The 27,290-nt window shown below is 37.3% G+C and overlaps 1 protein-coding gene across 1 annotated transcript in view; it reads right to left on the bottom strand.

Annotated features, from left to right (window-relative positions):
* Positions 1-1,468: 1,468 nt before the first annotated feature.
* The window catches only part of LOC104908522 (putative hydrolase C777.06c), a 61,973-nt gene continuing 36,151 nt past the window's right edge, over positions 1,469-27,290 (bottom strand). Inside the window, exons 7-10 of the mRNA XM_048637492.2 lie at positions 16,478-16,513; positions 8,741-8,850; positions 1,852-1,913; positions 1,469-1,732 (exon numbers count right to left, since the gene is read on the bottom strand). Coding sequence (XP_048493449.1) covers positions 1,856-1,913; positions 8,741-8,850; positions 16,478-16,513 — 204 coding nt within the window. The 3' untranslated portion in view covers positions 1,469-1,732; positions 1,852-1,855. The remainder of the gene's footprint in view (positions 1,733-1,851; positions 1,914-8,740; positions 8,851-16,477; positions 16,514-27,290) is intronic.

Here is a 27,290-nt window from a genome sequence, read left to right as displayed (position 1 = left end):
AAACTATGTTTGGCAGTTACCTAAAAACATATGATCTCGGATTAATTTTGATTTTTTAGTACTAGAAGGGTCAATGAGGTCCTAAAACTTAAAGTCAATGGGGTTTGCTAAGGTATTGGGCCTAATGCACCTAGGGGCATGATTGTTCAATCCCCATAGGATTGCATTAATGACTAATTGGAATGGATTGTAATTTAGAGAACATCCTCCCCTTACTAGGTTTGGTAATGCTTAAAACCATGTTTTCAAATTACCTAAAAGCATTTGATATGGGGTTAATTTGAGCTTTTTAGTACAATGAGGGACAATAGGGGCCCAAAACTCCAGTAAATGGAGTTTGGTAAGGTATTGGACCCTAATGGACCAAATGGTGTGACTATAAAGAATTACTTTGATGAGTAACAAGATTGGATTGTGATTGTGAAAGCATCATTGACTTAGAAGCTTTGGTAATGCCCACAACCATGTTTGTCAATTACCTACAGACTTTTGATCCAGGGTTAATTTTCGTTTTTAGTACAAGGTAGGACAATCTAGGCCCAAAACTCAAGTCAATTGTGTTTCGTGAGGTATAAGGCCTTATGGACCAATTGGCATGATTGTCGAATCCTCATATGATTGCTTTGATGAGTAACGAGAATGGATTGCGATTGGGAGAACAACCTCCACCTAAGACTTGTTCTTTTGGACTTATTTTCAGTTAATTTTAGTTCAGGTCAATTAATTTCAGTTTGTTGATTAAACAAGATTTCAATAGCTGAAAAGTTGTGTTTTTGCCTATCCAAAAAGGAATTTACCATAGACTTCATGAAAAAAATCAAAAGGCAATGAAAGAGCCACCCCAAATTACCAAACACCCACTTACCTTTTTTTTTTATTTAATGAAATGTTATTGTATTTCTTTTCTTTAATGGTCAACTTTCCCACAGTTGATAATGGCTTAATTTCCCATGCATGAGTAACATAGCTAAGTATATATGAAGCGGTTGAAGCCTACTTATAGGAGTAAAACTCGTGAGTGTCCCGGGCGATGTTCCGGGTTGTTACTTTTTGTAACTTTTTGTCAAGTGAGGAAAAATTGATGTAATGACATGATAAGTAATTGAATTGCATGATTTTTTTGAAAAAAAACACCTTAAAAGTTCGGGGATGAAAGCAATAGCTTAATTTTTTCTACAAGAAATTGGAGTAAGAGTTTATGTCTATAATAGTATCTTGTACCGCTTTTAATGAGATATAATTATAAGACCTTATGATATTTTATTTTGAAATACTAAACAATGGTGTTATGGTGGATTCATGGTTAAATTTTTTTTTTTTATTTAATGAAATGTTATTGCATATTTGCATTTCTTTCCCACCATTGATAATGGCTTAATTTCCCATGCATGAGTAACATAGCTAAGTATATATGAAGCCTACTTATAGGAGTAAACTTATATGGATAATTCACTATATAAAAGCCATGTGACACTTAAAATAATTTCATTAAGGATTCAAAATCTTAATACAAGTACCATACTATTAACGGCATCATATCTAACTGTTCTGCATACTTTTTAGGTGCTTTTGCGTCATTCTTGATGGAGCTTGATGTATAGTTTCTGAAGTGATCAGACTTGATGTCCAGGTATGCAAATTTGGAGGTTGGATCATTCAAACTCATAATTGTATACCATCAAACCTTACCCGGTTGACAAGTCTGATAGACGAAACTTCTAAATTTATATTCCTACAAACACACAAACATAAACAAACATGAGAACTGAAATTCAAAGAAGACTAACGTGAGGGAATCTACATTTATTTTTTAGGACAGGCTTATACTAAAGAAGTGAAGGAGCTTGTTACCTTATTAGAGCTCTAAAGGAATTTTCAGGCCATCGTGAGCAAGCTGAACAAAAGTTCCTTCCCTGAAATAATTAGAAAAAAGTTTTGGCGGGAGTAAGATAATACTTCCTCTGTTTTTAAATACTTGCTACATTTCTCTAAAATGGAAATGTTACATTATTTGCTACATATCATGAATGGATCCCTTTACACCCTAAAGTATTTTAAATACTACTCCCTCCGTTTTTTTTATATGTAACATTGGACTTTTCACATTTGCCGAGGCACAACTTTGACCGATAATATCTCCAATTGTATAAAAGTAAAAATTATAAAAAATATATATTTGGAAAGTGTATACCGTGACGAATCAAACAAGATCCCACATGACTATATTTTTTCTTATGTATAAATAACAATTAGCGGTCAAAATGTATTGGATGAATAGTGCCCAAAGTCAATATGTTACATCTAAAAAAAACGGAGGGAGTATTCAAAAGTTGGTGGTCCCTTACTTTCTCCTTTAAAATACCCATACTTTTCCTTAATAAATATTTTCTTATTCAAAAAGTGGTGGTCCTCTACGTCCTCTTTCTATCTTTCTTTTTTTGTCCTCCACGTTCTCTCTCTATCTTTCTTAAAAACTGCCCACTTTCTCTATGTAGCATCTAAAAAATGACGGAGGAAGTATAATGGTTGCAACGGGAAATATTTTCCCATAGGAATTTACAATTTGTGGGAATTTAATTCCCTTATAATGTTCATAGATATTTGTCTAAGTTGTTTGGTAGTCATAAGGGAAGTTGTAATTCATAGGAGTGTATGTAGTAATTGTGAGTGACTAAGGGGAGGATAGGTAAGTCAATTCATACATTTTGTGAGAATCTCAAACTCCCATGAATTCTCATTGTACCCATTTTCTCTACTTCTAGTCAACCAAACAATTACCAAAATCAAAAAAATCTTGGGAATTTCCTATTACCTGTATAATTTCATGTATACCAGACAGCCACTTATTTAACCTAACACGTGTACTTATGAAAGAAATTTAGGCTATGTGGTAAACTATTATGCAAGTAGACAAAAAATGGTTTAATTTAACATCACTTGTTAGAATCCAGATTTTTGAATATTTGTTTCCACAACTTTAATCTAAATGATTTTGATTAATTCTTACTTTTATCTTTACATTTCCTCATGGTTAGTAATTTTTAAGAGATATTTCCGAGCAACGTCAATTACCCTCAAATTGACTGATATAGATGACAAAGAAAATCAATATACTATCAACTTAAAAAAGTTACGCTAAGAATGTACCCTCAAATTTAGTTAAGGAACCCTTTTATTTTTTAGGGGAAGTTAAGGAACCCTTTTATTATATCAAACTATTTCAGACAACCTCACTTCAACTTATAAATCAAATTACAGTAAAAAAAATACCATGAAATTTACTAAAAATAATTTTAAAAAATTCCATCAAGTAACAGAATCACCTTTGAATTAATCAAAGTGTTGTTTAAATAAATCAAGAGGACACCTTGAAAAAATAAAACAAACAATTTCAGCAATCCTCAAACTCTAAAAATGAGAAAAAAATTGCAGGTTACAAATCAATATAAATGTATCATATCTATATTTACCCATTTATCATTCCAAGATACCATTAAAATTTTCAAGTTATCCTTATTTTTAGTTAAGCCACCTTCACATAAACTATTCCATGCCCTAGTAGGAAACACCACCTAATTATGCAAAATAAATAAATGAACTTTTGAAATGGCTTAAAAAAGAAATATCTAAAACAAATTTTAAAACAAAATAACAAATTCACAGATCTTAAATAATTCAAACTCTTAAGTACTACATTTCCTAGTACGAAACATACTAGCTAACCCCTCTCAAAAAAAACACAAAAAATAAAAAATAACCAACTAAGGATTCACTTAAACATAAGAATAATTTTTTTGGAGGGAGAAATATAAAAGGAAAAACAATTGGTCTCTGATAGAATATGTGGCGTATACGGAAGTTTTGATGGACTCGAATAGTATCATAAAATTGCATTTTTATTGATAATTAATTGTACAAGTGTGTTTGTGAGAGCTCATGTCTCTCATTCACCTTCGTAGAACCTTTGTTTCTACCTTTCCTAATATCTTGTGTGAAGCTCACTTGTTTGGATCTCCTTTCAACTCATGCACATACAACACATATTTATAGCTGTTGTAGTTCTAGTTTCTAGATTTCTCTACATTTGTCTAATATCTTTGATTTGTACAAGATGTTTCTGGATACATCACTTCATGTTTCATTACACATCTAGAATTTTCTAGATTAACTTCTAACACTACTCTCCCTTAATCTTGAAAAATCTGTAATTTAAAAATCTTAAATCTGTTGATGCACTTGTCATCAACAACTCGACCATGCACTGAAATTGCTTTTGTTAGTACCCAGGTCACCAACTATCCTCAGTTTTGCTTTCTCTTCATATCTTCTTGATCTTCAATGTTTTGTGTTGGTACCTATGTTACCAACTTACTCCCCCTAATCTGAACCTTTTCATTTTTCTTTTTCACATATCTTTATCCAATTTCATTCTTTCGTTGATGCTCATGTCACCAATCATCTCTGCTAATGCCCATGTCATCAGCAAACTCCAAAATCTTTCTCTTGAACTTTTTTTTTTCTTCTTCTCCTTTTCCTTTGCTTTTTTCTTCTTCTTCCCAACTATTGGTACTCTTGTCACCAATATTCTCCCTTTTTTTTCATTCTTTCCTTTTCTTCCAATGTTAATTTCATTTGTTGATGTTCATGTCATCAACCATCCAACTTATCCTATATTTTAATCTTCAACATTTCTCAAAAGTTATATCATCCTTTTTTTTTTTCTCTCCATCATCATATTTTAATTTCAAAACATATCTTCAATTTTTGTATTCCCCTAAAACTCTTTTATTTCATCTCCATACCTTTTCAATTATCTTCTTTGAAATTTTGTATTAGATACTTACCTTGATTGTGCCCTCCAAGTCTCTTCTTATAAGCTTGATTTCCATCTCTCGGGCCTTCGATCTTCTTCGTAATCACTTTTGCGGCTCTGATACCATGATAGAATATGTGGCGCACACAGAAATTTTGATGGACTCGAATGGTAACATAAAATTGCATTTTTATTGATAATTAATTGTAGAAGTGTGTTTGTGAGAGCTCATGTCTCTCATTCACCTTGGTAGAACCCTTTGTTTCTACCTTTCCTAATATCTTGTGTGGAGCTCACTTGTTTGGCTCTCCTTTCAACTCATGCACATACAACACATATTTATAATTGTTGTAGTTCTAGTTTCTAGATTTCTCTACACTTGTCTAATATCTTTGATTTGTACAAGATGTTTCTGGATACTTCACTTCATGTTTCATTACACATCTAGATGTTTCTAGATTAACCTCTAACAATCTCCTTATCTCAAGGGTAAACCCATAGTTAGAGCTGAATGACAAGGAAATGGAAAGAAAAATAAATTAAGCAACAAACCATGGAGGGCCACACTTTGGAACAATTATGAGGTGAGGAGGCTAGAACTCGCGGTAGTCACAGATCATGGCGGCGTCCGATAGATCCCATGCAACATTTTCATTAAGGATTGAATGAAGGTGGATAGTAAATTTATTTAAGAATAATGAGTGTGACAATGATACTAATATGATTGTAAGAGATTTTTATCATGATCGGGATGAAGATTGTTGTTATGTTGTGGTAGATGGGGCTTGAAAGAAGTAGAAAAATGGGAGACTTATGGCGGGCATTGGGTGGGTGGTAATTGTGGAAGCCTGGAAGGGAATGTTGTGTTTTAGGGGAATGATAGGGTTGTTGCTTCTTCGGCACTACAAGCGGAAGGCTGTACTTTACTCAACGGCATGTTGTTAGCAACTAGCAAGTACCAAGTAAATAAGGAGGATTCAAGTTCAAAAAGATTCAAGTGTTCTTCTTGAGGCTATCCTGAAGCAGAAAAACCCGTTAGAAATTGTCAATCTAGTTGTGGATATTAGAAATTTATTTAGTAACTCTGTATTTTGTAGTATAGAGAAGGTTAGTAAAGATATTGTATACCACACCTAACTTCTATCTCTTAAAGCAAGGAGAGAATCGAATTATTAGTGTAGCTTTTCTTTTGTGAGTTTTTATTGTCAAAAAATGACCACCCTCCCCTTATTTACGAATTTGTGTACAAGTAAATTGGACATGTGGGTAAATGGGATTCTCTTAAAGTATTTCGTAGAAAAAATGGGTGGGGAATGGACGAGGGAGAAAGCAGAAGAATTTGAGATTTTGATTTTAAAAAAATTAATATGATAAATCTGATGTAGGCGTGTAATTTAAATTAAATATAAATTTGATACTGTTTATTTTATTGGAGCGTTTCTACACCCAATAAAAAGAGGGAACTATACCTCTATTGTAGCTTATGAATAGCGTATTACCCATTATGCCCCTCCAGCGCCCAACTATTGCTATACTGCCGCCTTAAGTGACTAAAGTCCCTTTTGACCCCAACCTATAGGAACGCTTTTACCCCGCTTCTTTTCTCTTTCCTCCCGATTTTCCTTTGAACCCTTCATCTTCATCCTCCTTCTTAACCTAGATAATTTCCCTTCCACTTTATTTAGTATTTTTTAATAAAGGAAGGAAAAGGAAAATAAGAGAAAAGAATAGAAAGGAAAAGAAGAGAAAGAAGGAAGTTGTAGTTTCTAATGTTTGGTATAATTAGTGGATTTGAGAGTAATCACATGTTTGATTGTCATTAGTACAGGAAAGGAAAGGAAGGAAATATAAGAAAACATAGGTAAAAGCTTCTTGGCTTTCTTTCTAGTCAAATTCCTCTGATTTTGGAAGGAAAGGAAAGCAAGGATTTAAGAGTATTATTTTGCTTCCACTTCCTCTCCTTTTCAATCAAACCCCTCTTATTTTCTTTTACCAAACATGAGAAAATTTGTTTTTACCTTACCATTCCTTTCCTTTTTTTCCATCCAAATCTTTCCTACCAAAGCCTTCATTTTATCCATCTTTAACCAGCGCCTTTTGCAGTCCATTCTCACTTTCTCAAATCTTCTTCGTCTCCATCCTCCTTTTTCTGTTTCTCACCATTTTTCTCTCTCTCCTTTTTGGTTTTAAGTTTTGCTTCAAGAAGCAATTCAACCGGTGGGAACAGGAAAACGATTGAACACTTCTCGCTCTCTTAGCACTACCATTAAGGTATGCAAACCAATGTCATTAAATTTTAATTTTTCGATTATATAGGAATTCAATTAGTAGATTTTGTCATGTGAGTAGGAAATCGATGATTTTTAATAATTGGACAAAGGTAATGGAATATGATTGTAAAAGTATCATTACTGCAATCCGCAACATTCATCAAGCATGAAGCCAACGTCAATTCATTAGTTTTGTAATTACTTCACCTTTTTTTGTGTCAAGGTCATTTTTTATAGGCTTTCAGATGTTAATCTTGCAGTATAAATATTGGTGTCAATTAGTATATTCTAAATGGAGTTTGAAGTCCCTTTTTCTCTGCTTTAATATTCAAAATCAAGATGTTATGATATACTTCTCTTTTTTTGTAATAAAACCGAGATGAGGAACATAGAGGAGGAAGAAGAGGAGAATGGAGCTCGGTGGTGGTTGTGGTGGCGCGAGGGAGGAGACTGAAGGGAGTAGGGAGAAGGAAGAAAAATGGAGAAGGAAAGGGAGAGATATTGACTAATTTGAACTTACCAAAACTTATTAGACTTGAAAAATCTATTATGCTAATATCAATAAATATATTAGTACAAATATATAGATTAATAAGCCTAGCATCACTTTTGTATTATCACTGTTTATATTGTTGTTATTGCATACTTTTACTGTTATCAAAATAATTTTGAAACTCGAACTTGTATAAACTAATTTTTTTTGAAATAATGCCCAATGTTGAAATTTTGAAGCTTTAAAGATGACTTTTTGACCGGTGACATGAAGAAAATGAATTTGCATATTAAACTTGCCAACTTAAATCCCAACTTAGAAGTCAAAACCATCAGCTATAGATCTCATTAGTAAATACAGTCCACAAAAAGGATGAAACCATTAGTTGTCTAAATAAATTGGTGATGCGCTGCTCAGAATAACTGATGCAAGAAATTATGAAGTTCTGACAATGCAAGAGATTATAAGAACCCAAACTATTGGTATAAGACAATGCAAGAGAAATAAAGAAGTTCAGCATTAAAATGAAAAATTCCTGAACCAAAAACTTTTGTTTTTTTGCCAAACTTTTATGCAGCAAGATCAGCTCTTGTGATTGAGTATCTAGGACAAATATCCCAAAAATTCTGCTGCTTTTTTGATAACTCATGATGGGAAACATATTGGAGATAGGGTAGGTTTCCAATTATCATACTACTTAAGTCTTATAAATACAATATATAATGTAGTAGAAAACAAAAGGAGAGGATCTGAATCACACGGACGGCTAAAACCCAGTTGGATATTAATGCAGTAAAATAAGCTATAAGACTCCACTTCAATTTTAGGGGTCATGTGGTTCAATATTTTTGGACTTCAAGAAACATAATTAATTGTCGATTTTCTTTTTTTTTTGTTTGGTTCAATCCCTCATCAAACTATTAGCATTACTTGAGGGTAATGAATTTCCCCAATTTGCTAAAAATTTCATTAATTGGTGGTAATGGTTACCATTAAGTTTCATTCTTTGACTTGAACCAAACACTGAATATAAGTAACAATTTTTTTTACCATTTCTCTCTTCTATATGTTTCCATTTTATTTCCATTCCATATCTTGAACCAAACAACCCCTCAATTGATATAAATATCGATAAGTAAACAAATCATAAGCATGAAGAGGTACCTTTCTGACCATTCCAAGAGGTATTCGTTAATCTTATGATGGTCATAAGCATGGTTCATTCCGGTCAACAATGTCCGCTTAGGAGAAATCCTTTTTACTGCTTCAAGAGTCTTTAAGAAAAAAATAGTTATAACATCAGTAATTTATTTTGATAATAATTATGTTATATACTCACCCACATCAGTAAATAAATAGTTATAAGATCACCCACACACATGGAACCACCAATGAAAAATTAATAATAATTATTATAGTGTATATTGGGTGTAACATGTTACACAATAACTTATTCTGTTATAAGCGTAATGACATACACTTCAACAAGAATGACATTTACACCATAACTTGTGTTATAAGCATATGACATATACTTCAATAAGAATAACATTAATCTCATGTCATTTTGTCATTTAGCTCATGTTATTTGATTTTTTTTTTTTTTTTTTCAAAAAAGCAGTGATTTATAAATTGTTACACCATGAATTATGATATAACAGTTACACCCAAGAATTTGTGTTATTTAAATACTCAACATATTGGCATACAACCTGGTGTACATCTAGCGATTTGCACTTACAAGCCCAATTAGAGCTGTCAATTCAGTTACTCGAGTCGGGTCTAGGTTGGGTCATCTCATGTTTCAGGTAATGTCCGGTCAGGTCGTGTCAGATCATTAAATCAAACAGGTCGGGTGCAGGTCGGGAGCGGTCGTAATACGGTCTGGTATGTCTCGGTTAATTTCTTCTTTCAGGTTCGGTAGGGTTCGACGCGGTCAATTTCGAGACAAGTCAACTTTCGTGATCATGTGGTGTCGGATCGGGTTTATTGCAGGTTTGTAGCGGGTGCTTTCAGGTTCAGGTCATGTGTGGGTTGGATACTTATCAAGTCAGGACAATAGCGATTTGGGTCATGTTCGAGTCGGTTTCAGGTTGGTAGTTATCGCGTTGTACCATACTTGGTTTCATGTCACTTTCGGGTCGCTTCGAGTTCGGAACACGTCATGAATTTTGTGTGGCGCTACTTCAAATTTGTATCATTATTTAAGATTTCATTGATATCTATGCTTGAATAGTTCATCTAGTTATATACCTTATTATAGTAGTGTTAGTTTATGATTTATGTTACTATATGGTGAAGTCAATGACAAGCGGAGTTATTAACAATCAACAAGTCATGTAAAATCGGGTAACATGTAGCAACAAATCGGGTAAAATTGGGTAACATATATCCACAAGTCGGGTAAAATAATGTATCGGGTCGCAACATGTCTAGTAAAATCAGGTAACAGGTCGCAACAGGTCGGGTCAGTGACAAGTTACGTCGAGTTATAATCAGTTTCAGGTCCTAATCAGGTCAGTTGTCGAATCGGGTTCAGATCGTTGTTAGGTCGGATCATTTCAGTTATCGGTCTTTTTTGGGTGGGTATCAGTTCAGGTTCCGGTCATAGAGTATCGGGTCAAGAGTAGGTATCAGTTATTATCGAGTCGGGTGCAAGTCAGGTTACATGTGACCTATTTTGCCAAAATTTCAAGTGCAAGTCAGTTACAGGTCATTACAGATTTAGGTCAGGTTATCAGATTAGGTCATTTTTTGACAGCTATAAGCCCAATACAGAGTCTAGCTCCAGATTAGTTAGTCAAAAGTTAGTCATAGTTAGTTCGAATTTTTTCCTTGAATAATGTAAAAGTGGGTTTTAATTCCCAAAATATGCCCAAAAAAAAATTCCCTGCGTACCGTCCACGTAGGACGGCACGCGAGAAACTGATTTTTTTTTTGTTTAAACATAAGTATGGGATTGATTGTGCTGAAACATTCTCTCATCTAGTTAAAATGGTTGTTGTGAGGTGTTTTTTAGTTGTTATTGCTGCATCTAGGGGTGGCATATCCATCAATTGGATATAAGTAATACATTTTTGAATCGAACATTAGAGGATGAGGTGCATGTAAAAGTACCTAAGGGTTATTTTAATCATAACAACCATGTATGCAAACTAAATAGGTCTCTCTATTGCTTGATATGAGCCTCTCTTTAGTGGTTTGCAAGGCTTCACACTGAACCATTCTAACAAGCTTTTACAGTTAATAAATGACTACTCCTTTATTCTTCATACTCTTTCACACATAACTGTTGCTACAGAGTATGTTGATGACATAATCTTGACTGGCTCTCTACTGATCTCACTATTAATAAAGTTATCAAGTCTCGTCTTCATGCTGTTTTAGCATCGAGGATCTACGCAAGCTGAGTTACTTTTTAGGCATAGAAGTTACATTAATGAAGGTATTATTCTTGCTAAACAAAGGTTTACTAGAGAACTTCTCTAAGTAAGTGGCCTAGTAATGTTTCTAAGACAGCAAAAAGTGCTCTTTCTAGTAATCAAAAGCTTCTCCAAGAAGAAGGTGTGTTCACTCATACAATCCAGTTGAGAAACTTAGTAAATCCTTGGAAGACAACACTAACCTCCTGGTATCCCTTCCAATAAAAGTTAATGTTGTTATTGCTTCTTTGTCGGTAGGAAGACAACATTAACCTTGGATGAGACCGCTGAAAAGTTGATGAAACAAGGAGGATCCTTGAGCCAAGAGAAAACCTTTAGTGTGTCGTCGCGTGGTCAAAAGGGTAATAAGCTGGGTAGTTCTGACCTGACCTATCATTATTGTGATGAAAGGGGATACTTGAGATCGCAATGCCCAAAGGCGAAGGCGGATTCAAAGAAGCTTAAGGAGTCAAAGGGAAAGACGATCGTGGCTCAAGGGGAAGATACATTTGACGACGAGGAATATCCACATGACGTTTTTTTGGTTGCAAGTGTTGTAGAACCGATAAGCAAATAGGTTTTAGATTCAGGATGTTCATTTCATATTTGCCACAATGAACAAGATTTTGTGTCTTTAACGAGATGAAATGGAAGCAATCAATCTACTTGATGGGGTTAGAGTGAAGATTAACATAATTTGTGAGATCGTTCTCGAGCCTCATTATCATTGTAGGCGTCTTACAAAGGTAAGCTATGACCCACGCCTAAATAGCAACATGGTTTCTCTAGGAAAACTTGTTGATGATGAATGCACTATTGAGATGCATCAAGGAGCTATATTGGTTGTAGAGCAGGCCGAGACAATAATGAAATCAACACGAAACACAAGAATGTCTTCGTACTTGTGTTGGGTATATGGGTTCATATGAGGCTCAATGGGGTGTATGGGGTGTGGAGAAAGGTTGCGTCGAAGGAAAACGAAGAAGGAATTGAATTCGGGGCTCGGCACGAGTGGTGCTCCCACACCAAATGGTGGTGCGCCCGCACAAGTTTAGGTGCGCCCGCACAGGTCTGTTGTGCGCCCGCACATTATATTCGACGAATTCCTTCAGTTGAGGCAGTGAGTTTTGTCCGCCCGCACCATAGTGATGTGCGCCCGTACATCGGGCTGGTGCGCCCGCACCAAAAGTAGGTGCTCCCCCACCTATCGGGCAATACGCGTTTTTTTTCCGTTTTTCGATTAATGAGGGTATAAATAGGTGCCCTAATTACGATTAATGTAATTCTTCATCTTTAAACACAGATTAAGAGAGAAAAAGCTATAGAGAGAGTTCTTGAGTGCTTTTTTGTAATCTTTCTTGAATATTCATCGATTCCTAGTGCAGATTCGTGGTTTTTCTCCCAGTTCTTGGGTTTCCACGTAAAATTTCTGGTGTGTTCTTTCCTGCTTTTTATTTGATATTCTATTATTGTTTGCTATTATTTCTAGATTGATAGTCAATAGAACTTACAAGTGGTATCAGAGCTAGGTTTGATTATTGTCTAGATCTAGAATAATTAACAATGGAGGATTCAAAGATTAGAATTGAGAAGTTTGATGGGACAGATTTTGGATATTGGAAGATGCAAATGAAGACATCTTATATCAGAAAAATCTGTATCAACCTTTGTCTGAAAAGCCTGCTGAGATGGAGGAGGCTAAGTGGAAAGTACTGGACAGACAGGCACTAGCGGTGGTGCGTTTGACATTGGCTCGGACTGTGGCGTTCAATGTCAAGGATATCAAACAACGGCTGGATTGATCAAAGCACTGTCAGATATGTATGAAAAGCCCTCTGCAATGAATAAGGTATATCTGATGCGCGTTTGTTTGGTTTAGAGATGAATAATGGTAGTTCTGCTGCTGAACATATTAATGAATTTAATTCATTAATAAGTCAGTTATCTTCGGTTAATATTGCCTTTGAGGATGAAGTGAAAGCCCTAATTTTGTTGTCCTCTTTACCTACTGCTTGGGAAACTGTTGTAACTGCTGTTAGTAATTCCTCTGGTAAAGAGAAATTGGTTTATGATGTTGTCCGTGATCTGATTTTGAGTGAGAGCATTCGAAGGAAGGAGAGTGGAGAATCATCTGGAGCATACAGTGCAGAAGGTAGAGGAGGGGAAAAGGGAGGAACTTTCAGGGAAAATCGGAGTCAAAGGGGGACCGGAGTAAGTCAAAGGAAGAGGCTAGTGTTACTTGCTGGGGGTGGGTAATGAAGGACATTTAAAGAGAGATTGTCCTAGAAAGAGAATGGGAAAGGGAAGAAGAAGGTTCAAGAAAGTGATGATGAAGAAGAAGCATCAACTAACTTGATTTCTGAGTACGATTCCGATGCTTTGATGGTAAGCATGGATGATCAGGAAGAGTTGGTTGGGTGCTCGGGATCATGGGTCTTGGATTCGGGTTCTTCTCATCATTCCTCACCATGCAGGGATTGTTTCGGAATTTCAAATCCGGAAAACTTGAAAAGGTCTACCTTGCGGATGGCAAGCAGTGGAAGTCATGGGGAAAGGTGATGTGAGTGTGAAACTCACTCATGGTGGCTCGTTGGAGTTGAAGAATGTCAAGTTATCCCAAGGTTGAAGAAAAACTTGATATCGTAGCCCAACTTGCTACATCGGGTTACAAGGTTGTGTTTGATGGTGGTTCTTGGAAGATTGTCAAGGGAGCAATGATCATAGCTCGTGGGACAAGAAGTGGAACACTTTACACCATGGGGAGCACAGTGAAGGGGCCCGGGATTGGGATGAGAACTTCATGTAAGGTGTCGTTTGGTCAGAAAACTATCGATAGTGGGCCAAGGGATGAGAACCGTAGTGAAGCGGTATCCAGGTGGCATATTGACCGGTAAGAGCAAAAGGTGAAGGACGGCACACAAGCATGTTGTGCCGGAAATCCTAAGTGGAACAAAGGGTGTATTGTTCAAGTGGGAGCAATGTGAGTTTGCTTTTAGAACAATGAGAAGCTTCTTTGGCTTAGGTGGTAATTGGTTTTATTGAAGTTTGATGAGATTCAATGTGCTTCTTTGGTTGGAGAGGAAGTGATTATCTTCTTAGTTGTAGAGGAAGAGATCTTCATTTGGTTGTACTTGTCTCTAAGGTGATCCGACCTCCGGGGTAGGAGGGTGTGTAGGTTCATGGAGTGATGGTGCAATGATTTGGAGGTTAGTGATTAAGAATCAAAGTCGGTGTAGACTTTGATATCTTTTGAATTGGAGTTGGTGCAAACTTCAATGTTAGTTTCCTTGGTGTAGAGGAGATGTGATTTCATGGAATGCTTGTAGTATTGCATGGTTTAGACACGACTAGAGATTGCTTTTGCAGTGGGAGTTGTGTGTAGGAGTTGTGATGAATGAGAGGATGATGAAGGTATGAAGTTTTCTTCACTTACACCTATCTCCAAGTGGGAGATTGTTGGGTATATGGGTTCATATGAGGCTCAATGGGGTGTATGGGGTGTGGAGAAAGGTTGCGTCGAAGGAATACAAAGAAGGAAATGAATTCGGGGCTCGGCACGAGTGGTGCTCCCGCACCAAATGGTGGTGCGCCCGCACAAGTTTAGGTGCGCCCGCACAGGTCTGTTGTGCGCCCGCACATTATATTCGACGAATTCCTTCAGTTGAGGCAGTGAGTTTTGTGCGCCCGCACATCGGGCTGGTGCGCCCGCACCAAAAGTAGGTGCTCCCGCACCTATCGGGCAATACGCGTTTTTTTTCCGTTTTTCGATTAATGAGGGTATAAATAGGTGCCCTAATTACGATTAATGTAATTCTTCATCTTTAAACACAGATTAGAGAGAGAAAAAGCTATAGAGAGAGTTCTTGAGTGCTTTTTTGTAATCTTTCTTGAATATTCATCGATTCCTAGTGCAAATTCGTGGTTTTTCTCCCAGTTCTTGGGTTTCCACGTAAATTTTTTGGTGTGTTCTTTCCTGCTTTCTTATTTGATATTCTATTATTGTTTGCTATTATTTCTAGATTGATAGTCAATATAACTTATAACTTGAAGCAAGTGTCAAGCACGAAGAGGTATTGGTTCAAGAGGAGGCATCGTTGTCGAGGAGGCATCGTTATCCCAACAATGATGCAAATCTCTAAATCGTCGATTGAGGAGGATCATTAGTTATGCAAGCCCAATAGTCCAACAAAGTTAGTAGGTCCTGGAGAGACATTATGGGTTTTGGGAGTGTTTGAGGAAAAAATTATAGTCAAATTGGAAAGATTTTGTTTGCCTCAGGGTAGACCCCGTGCCCATAGGATTTTCCAGTTTCCTTTCTCTTTTCTTCTTATTTTGAAGTCTTATTATGTACGGATTATTTAGAGATTATTTATTTTTTAATATATTGGTAATTGTATTAGGAAGATATGTAGTTAGTTTCCTAAGATTAGTTGGATTAGATTTTGTTAGACGCTAATTTTACTAGGGATAGGATTTCATCCTCTTTATAAAGGAGGATTATGGTCATTGTTTTGTATGTTTTAGCAAATACCATGAGAGATTACAAAGACTCTTAGGTTTCCTGTTAGAGTTCTTGAGAGAATTTGTAATCCACAGAATTGGTGATTTTGGGGTTATACAAATATTCATTGAAGGATTAGTGAAATGTTTGATGGTTTTTCCTTGCTAATTGCGTTTATCTTTGGTTTAACTTTTCTTCCTTTGATTTGTTTACATTGTTTACTTTCGATTGCGTTTCCGCACAAGTCCTAACAAATCTATCACTGGTTATTTATTACTTCTTGGTAATTCTCTTGTTTATGGGATTCTAAATATCATGCAAGGTACCATTTGCAGATCGTCTAGTGAAGCAGAGTACAAAGAATGGCTAACACTGCCTCTCAAATCACGTGGTTAATCAGACTTCTTAATAATCTTCAAGTTACCAATGTTCAACCACTTACCCTGTACTATGACAATCTTCTATGAAAGCATTAAACATATTGAATTAGACTGTCACTTTATAGAAAAAAGGTCCCTTGAAGATCTTATCGAACTTACTCAAAAAGGTACACAAGAGTTCGTGGCTGATGTATTCACTAAAGAAATTATCTTTTCCTGCAACATAATATCCAAGTTGGAATGCATTCAACTTGATTAGTTTCTATTGTAACAACTTGTAATAAATGTTGCTTTATCTGCATTCAGTATAAAAGGTGTAATAGCTTGACATATACTCATTAATTGGAATGACAAAGTAAAACATATTCTCCTACAATTCTCTCCCTCTATACTCCGTATGCCTTTTCATAGACATTGTTCAAATTTAATGTTGAATCATTCTTTCATTCAATTGTTCTAAAGTTCTCAAGTTCTATCTGATTATGAACTTAAATAAAACATATATATATATATATATATAATATATATATATATATATATATATTTATATATATATATATATATACACATCACATAAGAGTAGACAAACAAAGCTCACCTCAGGGAAGCAAAAGTGTGTATTCCGATTTCCATTCTGAAAAAAAAAACATAGATGAAATAAGGGGTTTTATTTTAAATGAGCATACATATTAGCTTATGTGATAATGTTATAAACATTGTTTGAAATAGTCGTAAAGGAAGAAGCATAAGTCTAGGAAAAACAAGCAAACTAGTTGTGGTTTTTCTCTCTTTAAATCGAGAGCTTCTCTCACATAAGTGAGTTTGCTTTTCTTTTCCCAACTGGGTTAGCGTGTAACAACTACCAAGATTCTCCAAAAAATCAAACTATAAGTTTTCTGATCCAAAACCTTCTACACCCTTCCATGTACCAAATCTCGCTTTTCCAAAAAGTTTTCTGAAGAAACTTTGAAGTTCAACCAATCTCTATCCCTTTCGTCTTTGAATATCCCCATGTAAATCTAGGTTTCCTTAGACTAAACAATAGCTGCAACAAATGGTTTGAATTCATTCCACTTAGGCAAAATTGTCGAAATACTCCCTCTTTCTTACATTAGATATTAAAGCGACTTCAAGTTCTCATTATTCTCTTGTGCATTAACTCTGTCCATCCTCCAACTATTTATCCAAAATGCCCCATAGTAATGAATTCCAGAATTTTCGCATGGGTGCTCTAATTACTCCTCCTAGATCTGAAGACATCTCCCCTACTATAACTTGGGAAATGTCTGCAATAGGAAAAAAATTCGGGCTAAATCCTCCTCACTTGCATTTAGTTCAAGTGCTGGTTAATACCCAATAGCATAAAAAAGAGGGTCAATAGAAGTTCAGCGTACTTGGAAATACTTTATGTTTAATTTATCTATTCTCAACGAGAAGATCTTGAAGCCCTTCTTCAACAATTCACAGGGATAATCGATGGGCGTATTATAACTTTTCGAAGATGTCACTGGTATGTGGTTCCTCAGACCAATGACTTCTCTTCAGCTTGTCTATAGGTGCGTGTTTCTGGTCTCCCCTTGGGTTATCTATCATCTGCATGTGTATGGCAAGCCTTGCAGCATGTTGGGTTTATTGATCAAGAAGTGGATGCAGAGGCGTCTTCACTTCTTGATGATCCTGAAATTAAAGCGGAAATGCTAGTGGACCTTTCGCGTCCTTTGATTCCAGGTTGTTGTCTTCCCTTATATGACTCGCAAGTTATTTGGGTTTTTTTTTCTATGAAGGTGCTTTCGTTTCTGCAAAAAAAAAACAATATCGTCCGATTAGCCTTTGTAATTCGATTTATAAGTTGGTCACTAAAATCCTGGTGAATAGAATGAAAGCACTAATCCCACAATGGATATCTCCGAACCAAAATAGCTTCATTAAAGGGCGGGGGGCCGATATCAATTTAGTGGTTGCCTCTGAAATTCTGCATTCTATGCACAAGAAAAAGGGAAAACGGGGGTGGTTTGCCCTAAAAATTGACTTGGAAAAAGCATACGATCGGGTCGAGTGGGGATTCGTGAGATCATGCTTGCAAGGCTGTAATATGAATGCTCACTCCATCAAACTCATCATGGACTGCATATCCAAAGCATCCTCATCAGTTCTAATTAATGGTAGGAAGACAGAGCCTTTCCTGCACTCTAGGGGACTGAGACAGGGGGAACCTATGTCCCCGTACCTGTTTAATATATGTCTGGAACAGTTATCAAAGGCTATCCATGAGGCATGTGAAAGATCGGAGTGGACCCCGTTCTGGGTAGGAAGGAAGAAAGTGCCTATTTCCCACCTGTTATTTGCGGATGATCTACTTCTCTTTGGTCGGGTGGACGAGGATACGGCCTTTGCGGTTAAGAACACTCTAGAGGAGTTTTGTAAGGTATCTGGTCAGGAAATTAACGAGCTAAAAAGCAAGCTTATCTTCTCCCCCAACACTTCTGAGGAGCATAGACTTTTGTTTCAGGAGACTACTAGAGTTGAAGAAAATGATAACCTGAGCACTTACTTAGGCCTTCCTATCTCCCATAAAAGACCCACTAGATCCCAAGTGCAATTCGTTGTGGACAAAGTGAGAGCTAAGCTGGCGAATTGGAAAACCAAATTCTTGTCTAAAGCTGGTCGCCTGTGTCTGATATCTTCCACTCTCTACTATCCCTGCTTACTATATGCAAGCCTCTATGTTTCCAGCCTATACACTTAAAACCTTGGACAATACATGCAATAATTTTCTGTGGGGGAATTCGGGGGAAAGTAGGAAAATTCACTTGGTAGGGAAAGACCAAACATTTATGCCCAAAAACAGGGGGGCCGGGTATTCGAGCCCAAAAGCAAATGAACATTGCGTTTATGGCCAAACTAGGGTGGAAGCTGTCCCAAGCCCCTCCAAACCTGGCCCAGGAGTACATTCGGTCCAAATATATACACAAAGATTATGCTACCAAGTTTAAGAATGGCTCAAACTTATGGAAGAACATAGGGCTAGGCTGGACCCTACTACAAGAGAACAGCTCTTGGAGTCTGGGAAAAGGCACGAAAATTGACTTATGGGGGGATAATTAGATAGCAATAGGTAAGTTGAGAAGCCTCATCCAGGGGCCGTTAGGGGAAGGGGAGGAGCAGCTAAGAGTCAGTGACCTAGTCGAGAGGGGGAGATGGGACCTGAGTCGAATATTCTTTGATCTACCGTCAGACCTTTCTGAGAGAATCCTGAGCCTTCCAACCCCCAATAGTGATTCCCATGAGGACCTACTCATCCCTGACTTCTATGATTTTCATGGCTTCTCCTTGGCCAAAGCATATGATGCCCAGTTCAAGGCCCCTCTCATTAACCTTAGTTGGATCTGGAAATCGAACATGGAACCCAAACTAAAATTCTTCTTCTGGCTCCTCTGGAGGGATAGACTACCTCACAAAGCCCTTCTGGCAACCCGTAAAATCACTTCTGACGCATGTTGCCCTAGATGCCAGTTAGACCCAGAGACATACGCCCACATTATAAGAGATTGTAGTATGTCAGATCAGGTTTGGAAATGTGTTTACCTCATGAGGCTGGATTATGGGCTTCGGGAAAAATTGTTTCACCTTTGACATCTTATTCTCGGAACTATGGGCCATTCATGAGGGCCTTCTTATTGCGTCCATGTATAACTTTGACCATGCCATCATATTTTCAGATTGTAACAATGCAGTGACGATTTTAAATAACAGTGATATCAATCCTGATAAATATATGGGGTGTGATTTCTGAGTGCAGAAAGCTATGGAAGACCAGTCCGGGAGTGAAGATCGATTCTTGTAGCAGAAAGCAAAACCGGGTGGCGGATGATATTGCTAAACAAGTTCGACGGCGTCTTCATAGAAGAAATGTTACTAGGATTTTCCCCCATCCCCCTAGTTATTGTATGACGGATCTAGTATCGGATTGTAAAACAATGTTTAATTTAGTAATGTAAGCTGGCTTCTATTTTCTCCAAAAAAAAAAAAAAAAAAAAAAAACCCACCCTGTATTGGAGGATGAAAAAAGTTTCTCAAGGGAAGATGAGTTTCAAGAGAATATAGAAAATATACATCCCCAATATGACATGCAACAACACCTTAACATGTCAAATGCGACTTCTGAAGAAAATGAAGTATGATAATCTCCAGGTAATAGATTTGGTTTATCTACTCACCCATATGCTGGATTCTTTCCTTCTGCAAGATCTTACTTAAATCAGAGGAATGTTGAGTTCTCGAGCCAGTCAACTACTCAATCTCATGGGTTAAATTTCGATAGTTCTTCTCAAAGGCCTAATAAGCGTAGTTTGTTTCAGACCTTGGGATTATTGAATGGGCTCTTACAACCCATACTTATGGAGATTTAGGGCAACATATGTCTAATGAACCATCTCATTCGAATATTGAGAGAACTAGGTTGCTGCAAGACATAATTACAAGACCTCCTAAAGAACGATACAAGACCTATCTACACTATCGAATATCACTATTCCTTATCCTATTCGAGGTCAAGACTACGTGGTTCAACCTTCAAGTATTGTTCCTAATGCGGGCTTGATAAGTCAAGCCGAGCTTCATCTTCGAAGATTTCTTAATTCTCATGCTTTAAATTCTAAGGTTCATCCTCTTGGAAGTGTTGGATCCCCAAACTCTCACTTTTCTCATGTTACACCATCATCTTCCACGATCTCTACTCCCCCGAGAACAAGATCCATCCAATTCTGCCCGATCTCCTCCTCCTCCTCCTCCTCTAAATCATACTTTAACAAGTTTTCATATATCATCTCTATCATGGCTGAAGAAGAGAGTAAGATCGCAATCATGTCCCAGTAGCTCTAAAGGACATGTTCCTACTCCAGGCTTGCACCCCTACTTTGTTGCCACATATTTGGCATCAAAACGTCGCAAAATGAAATGAAAGGCATGGGAGAGTAAAGGGGGCTTTAATGTGTGGATTGATACTACTCAGGGAAAGAAATTTATTTTAAAGGCCACCATTGACGTGATTATGGCGGAAGATATGGGTGTGGAACCTGGAGATGAAATCACTTCTAAACTCATATCGAAAAGATTGAATTTTCAAGATCCAATTGGAGCATCTAAAAGTGTCAAATATGATTAAAAATCCACTAGTGACTCTCTTAACCTTAACCCTATCATAATCTACTAGTTCCACTAGACTTGGTTTTGTTTGTGGCGTGGACGCTATTGGCCTAAGTGGTGGTTTAGTTGTTCTTGGTTGGTCTAGTAGTTTGATCACATACTTACAAGCCATCAATAAGCGCTTCCTGCTATGAATATTAGATTCCAAATTTGGAAACAAAGAATGAAGAATATCTGGTATATGATTGGTGACACTCCTGGGTCTTTATTGTACTCCAAAATAAAACAAAGGAAAACAAGTAAAGAGATTGATATGCTCCGAAATCGGGAAGAAACTTGGATCACTAATGATGATATTATTTCAAATCATGTTAAGAATTTCTTCCAGAATATTTACAATTCTTCAAGTACAACTACTTCATATGAAGAATTTGAATTAGTTATGAGAGAATTAGGCCTTCCGCAGCTAAGTCCTACAGATATTGATATGTTAGTAGCTCCATTTGAAGTAGAAGAAATCAAGTTGAAAGGATATGTGAAAATATGCCTTGAATCGTTATATTACAAGCTATCTAGGATTTGACGATTCGCGTTCTTCAGCACGACTCACGGCAAAATCGTCGAGAGCTGACCGCGACTCACGATGGGCACCACGACTCGCGGCAAGTTTCGTGGCTCGCAGTTTTGCGGGTGTAGTTCGACGCGTATTTTGATTAATTGTTATTAGACGGGTTAAATTCCTATTTACCCTAATGTCGTTTATTCGACTAAGATAGCCTATATAACATCTGTAACTCTGTATTCCTCACATCATCATCAATAGAATATTCTCTCTCTCTCTCTCTGCCGTGACGTAGCCAAATTGGTGAACCACGTAATTCTGTTGTTTGTTTTTATTGCTTTAGAATTCGTTATTTATTTCTCTCTCACGTCCGTTATAACAAATTGGTATCAAGAGCTTTTGGTGTTCGATCTGTGTGAGAAAGATGTCTGGGATGAATGTCAAAATTGATAAATTTATTGGGAGGAATAGTTTTAGTCTGTGGCAAATCAAGATGCGGGCTTTACTGAAGCAACAAGGGTTGTGGGCGCTGTTGGCAAAGAAGGCAACGGATTCAGTCACCGCTGAGATGGAACTTATGGAGGAAAAGGCGCATTCAACAATTATGTTGTGTGTCTGTCTGACGACATAATTACTGATGTTGCGGAGCAGGATAGTGCTGCTGGTCTGTGGTTGCAGTTAGAGAGCTTGTACATGACAAATCTCTAACCAACAACTTGCTTTTGAAGCAACGTCTGTTCAGCCTGCGTATGCAGGAAGGTACGTCTCTAAGGGATCACTTAGATAAACTAAATACTATCTTGGTAGATATGTGAAATATAGATGTTAAAGTAGATGATGAGGATGCTGCTTTAATATTGTTAGTATCTTTGCATGTATCATATGAAAATTTTGTGGATTCTTTTATTGTTGGGAAGAATAGTCTATCGTTAGAAGAAGTAAGATCTGCTCTTTATACTAGAGAGGTCCGTCATCAAGCATCTGTTTCTAGTATAGAAAATCAGGCATCTGGATTAGTAGTTACTCGGGAAAAGGGACAAAAGAAATCTGGTAAAAAGAAAACGGACTTCAAAAATTCGAATTCTAAGGGTCCTAAAACTACTGATATTTGTAATTACTGTAAGGAAAAGGGACATTGGAAAAATGAATGTCCTAAGAAAAAGAAGCAGCAGGACAAGAATGAAGGTTCTGCTGCTCTGGCAGAAACTGGAGGTGATCCGGAGGAAGATCTGGCCCTAATAGTTAATAGTCAGTCACATTGTAGGCATGTGTGGGTTCTTGATTCAGGGGCGTCGTATCATATTAGTCATGCAGGGAGTGATTTTCAACTTATAAGCAGATAGATGGAGGCAATGTTTCTATGGCCAACAGTGCTGCCTGCAAAGTAGTTGGAATAGGCTCTATCAGCGTAAGGACTCATGATGGCACATTCGGTACCTTGAACGAAGTTAGGCATGTTCCATTAATGAAAAGAATCTGATATCTTTGAGTCTTCTTGATAGCAAGGGTTTCAGTTTTCAAGGTGAAGGTGGAGTTATGAGTCTCTATAAAGGTTCAAATGTGGTTATGAAAGGTATTAAAAATAGTACCTTAAATATTCTTCAGGATTGTGACAGGTTCTGCTGCTGTTGCATCATCTAAGATTCACAAGGAGGAGTTGACCAAGTTGTGGCATATCAGACTTGGGCACATGGGTGAAAGGGGGATGCAAATTATGTCAAAGAGGGATGTTCTATGTGGGCACAAGGTGCAGGATCTAGAGTTTTGTGAACACTGTGTGTTTGGGAAGCTTCATCGCAGCAAGTTCCCAAAGGCAGTTCATACAACGAAAGGTACTCTTGATTATATCCATTCTGATTGTTGGGGACCTTCCCGAGTTGCATCTATTGGAGGTCACAGGTATTTTGTGTCAATGATTGACGATTATTCAAGAATGACTTGGGTAATTATGATGAAGCATAAAAGTGAGGCTTTCAAGAATTTCAATCAGTGGAAGGTTTTAGTGGAAAATCAAGTTGAAAGGAAGGTCAAAAGGCCGCGTACTGATAATGGTCTTGAGTTCTATTGGTCTGAGTTTGATGAGTTCTGTAAGAATGAAGGGATTGCCCACCATCATAATGTTAGAAATGCGCCACAGCAAACTGAAGTTGCATAACACATGAATCAGACACTGTTGGAGAGAGTAAGGTGCATGCTCTCAAATGCTGGGTTGACTAGGAGATTTTGGGCAGAAGCTGTGAGTATAGGTTGCTATCTGATCAACCGTGGACCTCATACAGGTATTGACTGTAAAATACCTTATGAGGTGTGGTCTGGTAAGCCTGCAGATTATTCTCTGTTGAGAGTTTTTGGTTCTACTATTTATTATCATGTAAATGAGGGAAAATTAGAACCTAGAGCTAAGAAGGGTGTATTTGTGGTTTTTGGAAGTGGAGTTAATGGCTATAAATCTGGTCACCTTCTGAAAAACGGATTATACTTAGTAGAAGTGTAATATTTGATGAAAATTCTATGCTTAACTCTCCTGTGATGTCTACTGTGGTGTCTGTTAGTAGTGATCTTGATGAACAGGTGGAGCTGCAAGTCACTCAGACTAAGAGTGAATCACAACACCAAGGTGGAGAAGATCAACATGGTGCTACTGAAGAGTCTTCTAGGTATCAGTCATCTGAAATACATCAACTAAGCATAGCACTTGATAGAGCTAGAAGAGTTGGTGTGGGGCCTCCAAAGAGGTGTGGTTTTGAAGACATGGTTGCTTATGCACTTTAGGTCGCTGAGGAGGTGGAGGTTGAAAATCATGAGCCATCCACCAAAAAAGAAGTTCTTTATGGAAGTGAGTCGGCTATATGGTTCGCTGCAATGGGAGATGAGATGGAGTCTCTAGATAAGAATCAGACTTGGGAGCTAGTCAAATGTCCTAAGGAGAGGAAGATTATAACAAGCAAATGGGTTTTCAAGAAGAAAGAAGGGTCTTCACCAACTGAGGGGGTCAAGTATAAAACCCGGGTTGTTGCAAGAGGGTTCACACAAAGGGAAGGAGTAGATTATAATGAGATTTTCTCACAAGTAGTCAGACATACTTCCATCAGGGTGCTACTAGCAATAGTTGCACATCAGGATCTTAAACTTGAGCAACTAGATGTGAAAACAGCTTTCCTACATGGGGAGTTGGAAGAGGAGATTTATATGACACAACCAGATGGATTCCAAGTTCCTGGAAAAGAGGATTATGTTTGCAGATTAAAGAAGTCCCTGTATGGACTAAAGGAGTCTCCTAGGCAGTGGTATAAGTGGTTTGATAGCTACATGATTGTGTTAGGCTACAACAGGAGTGAGTATGATTGTTGTGTGTATCACAACAAGCTGAGTGATGGGTCTTTCATATATCTGGTTTTGTACGTAGATGATATGCTCATAGCTGCAAAGACTAAGTCTAATATTCAAAGGTTGAGGGTCTTCTAAGTGTTGAGTTTGAGATCAAGGATTTGGGTGCTGCAAAGAAGATTTTAGGGATGGAGATCTATAGAGAAAGAGGTCAGAAAAAACTTTTCTTGTCACATAAAGGTTATATTTAGAAGATTTTGTCAAGGTTTGGCATGACAACAACTAAGCCTATATACACTCCAAGTGCTTCCAATAATCATTTGTCTGTTGCTTTTGCACCCAAGACTACTGAGGAGAAGGAGTACATGAGTCGGGTTCCTTATGCTAGTGCAGTAGGGAGTTTGATGCACGCTATGGTTTGCACTAGGCCGGATCTTGCACATACTGTTAGTTTTGTTAGTAGGTTCATGGGTGACCCTGGTAAGGAGCACTGGCAAGCAATCAAGAGGATTTTTCGTTACCTTAGAGGTACATCTGACGTTGATCTTATTTATGGGAATGATACTCAGCGTTTAGTCACTGGTTATTCTGATTCTGATTATGCTGGAGATGTTGACAGTAGGAGGTCAATGACTGGTTATGTTTTTACTCTTGGTGGTTCTGTCGTTAGTTGGAAGGCAACTTTGCAAGCTACAGTTACTTTGTCTACTACTGAAGCAAAGTACATGGTGTTGACAACAGCTGCCAAAGAGGGGATATGGTTAAAGGGACTAGTTAGTGATCTTGGTTTACATTACGGTCAGACTACTGTGTATTGTGGCAGTCTGAGTGCAATATGCTTAGCTAAGGATCAAGTCCATCATGAGAGGACTAAGCATATTGATGTGAGATATCATTTCCTGAGGAGTGAGACTAGAATTAAGGTGAAAAAGGTAGGAACTGCTGATAATCCTACCGATATGTTCACCAAGCCGGTTCTGCAGAGTAAGTTTCAGCATTGTTTGGACTTACTTAATGTTCGTGATTGTTAGTTGCCCTCATGGGGCAATTCTGGGGTCCTTAGGGACTACTCTGGCCTGGTTGTCGTTTAGGACAAATCTAGTTGAAGGGAGATTCTAGGTGTTGTGATCAATGCATTTGTTTTTCGGGGTTTATGGTGAGAGGATTCAAGTCAAGGTGGAGATTTGTGAAAATATGCCTTGAATCGTTATATTACAAGCTATCTAGGATTTGGCGATTCACATTCTTCAGCACGACTCGCGGCAAAATCACCGAGAGTTGACCGCGACTCGCGGTCAGTTTTGCGACTCGCAGTTTTGCGGGTGTAGTTCGACGCATATTTTCATTAATTGTTATTAGACGAGTTAAATTCCTATTTACCGTAATGTCGTTTATTCGACTCAGATAGCCTATATAACATCTGTAACTCTGTATTCCTCACATCATCATCAATAAATATCTCTCTCTCTCTCTGCCGTGGACGTAGCCAAATTGGTGAACCATGTAATTCTGTTGTCTGTTTTTATTGCTTTTGAATTCGTTATTTGTTTCTCTCTCACGTCCGTTATAACAGGATAAATTTCCTGGGCATGATGGAATTGCAACGGAATTTTTATGACTCGCTGGGATATTTGGTGAGGAAATTATTAAGGGTGTTCAATCTTTTTTCTCTTCGGGTTTCTTACTTAAGGATCGGAACAACTCATTGCTAGTCATGTTACACAAAGTTTCCCCTCCAACTCAGGCTTCCCATCCTCGTCCAATAAGCCTCTATAACACTATATATAAGTGTATAGCTAAGTGTTTGTCCCTTCTTCTTAAACTGGTTCTTCCATATCTTATTAAAGATTTTCAACATGTCCTTTCTTCGGGAAGGAGTATGGCAGAAAAATTGAATTAATAATGTAATGGTGTACCATATGATAGTGACGTGAGAGGGTAAAAAGGGGAAAAAATTCCAAATTAGGAATAAAGTAACAGAGGGAAGATCTTTTGGAAACGCACTTAAACGGAAAGAGGGAATGTCTTTAGGAAACGGAGGGAGTACTAAATAGTAATGGGAATTCCCTTAAGATAAAAATTGTTTTAATATAGTACTTAGATTTTACAAGTGTATTTGATACTTTGAGAAAGATGGAAAAGATAATGGGAAAAAAAAGGAAAAGAAGGAGAAAAGAAGAAAAGGGAAAAAAGGATGAAACAAAAAAAACCACCACAATTGGAAGAATTATACTAGGTCCACTATATCAAACAAAAAAAGAAAGGTCGATCTGCTTATGTTGTAGTGAAGATTGATATGAACAAGGCCTATAATAGGGTGCATTGAACTTTATTCTCAAAGTTCTTAAAGTTTTTGGTTTTCTTCCAACATGGTGTA

The sequence above is a fragment of the Beta vulgaris genome, chromosome 6 (assembly GCF_026745355.1).
Source record: "Beta vulgaris subsp. vulgaris cultivar EL10 chromosome 6, EL10.2, whole genome shotgun sequence".
NCBI classification, from domain to species: Eukaryota; Viridiplantae; Streptophyta; class Magnoliopsida; order Caryophyllales; family Amaranthaceae; genus Beta; species Beta vulgaris.
This window is presented reverse-complemented; position numbering and strand designations above follow the sequence as displayed.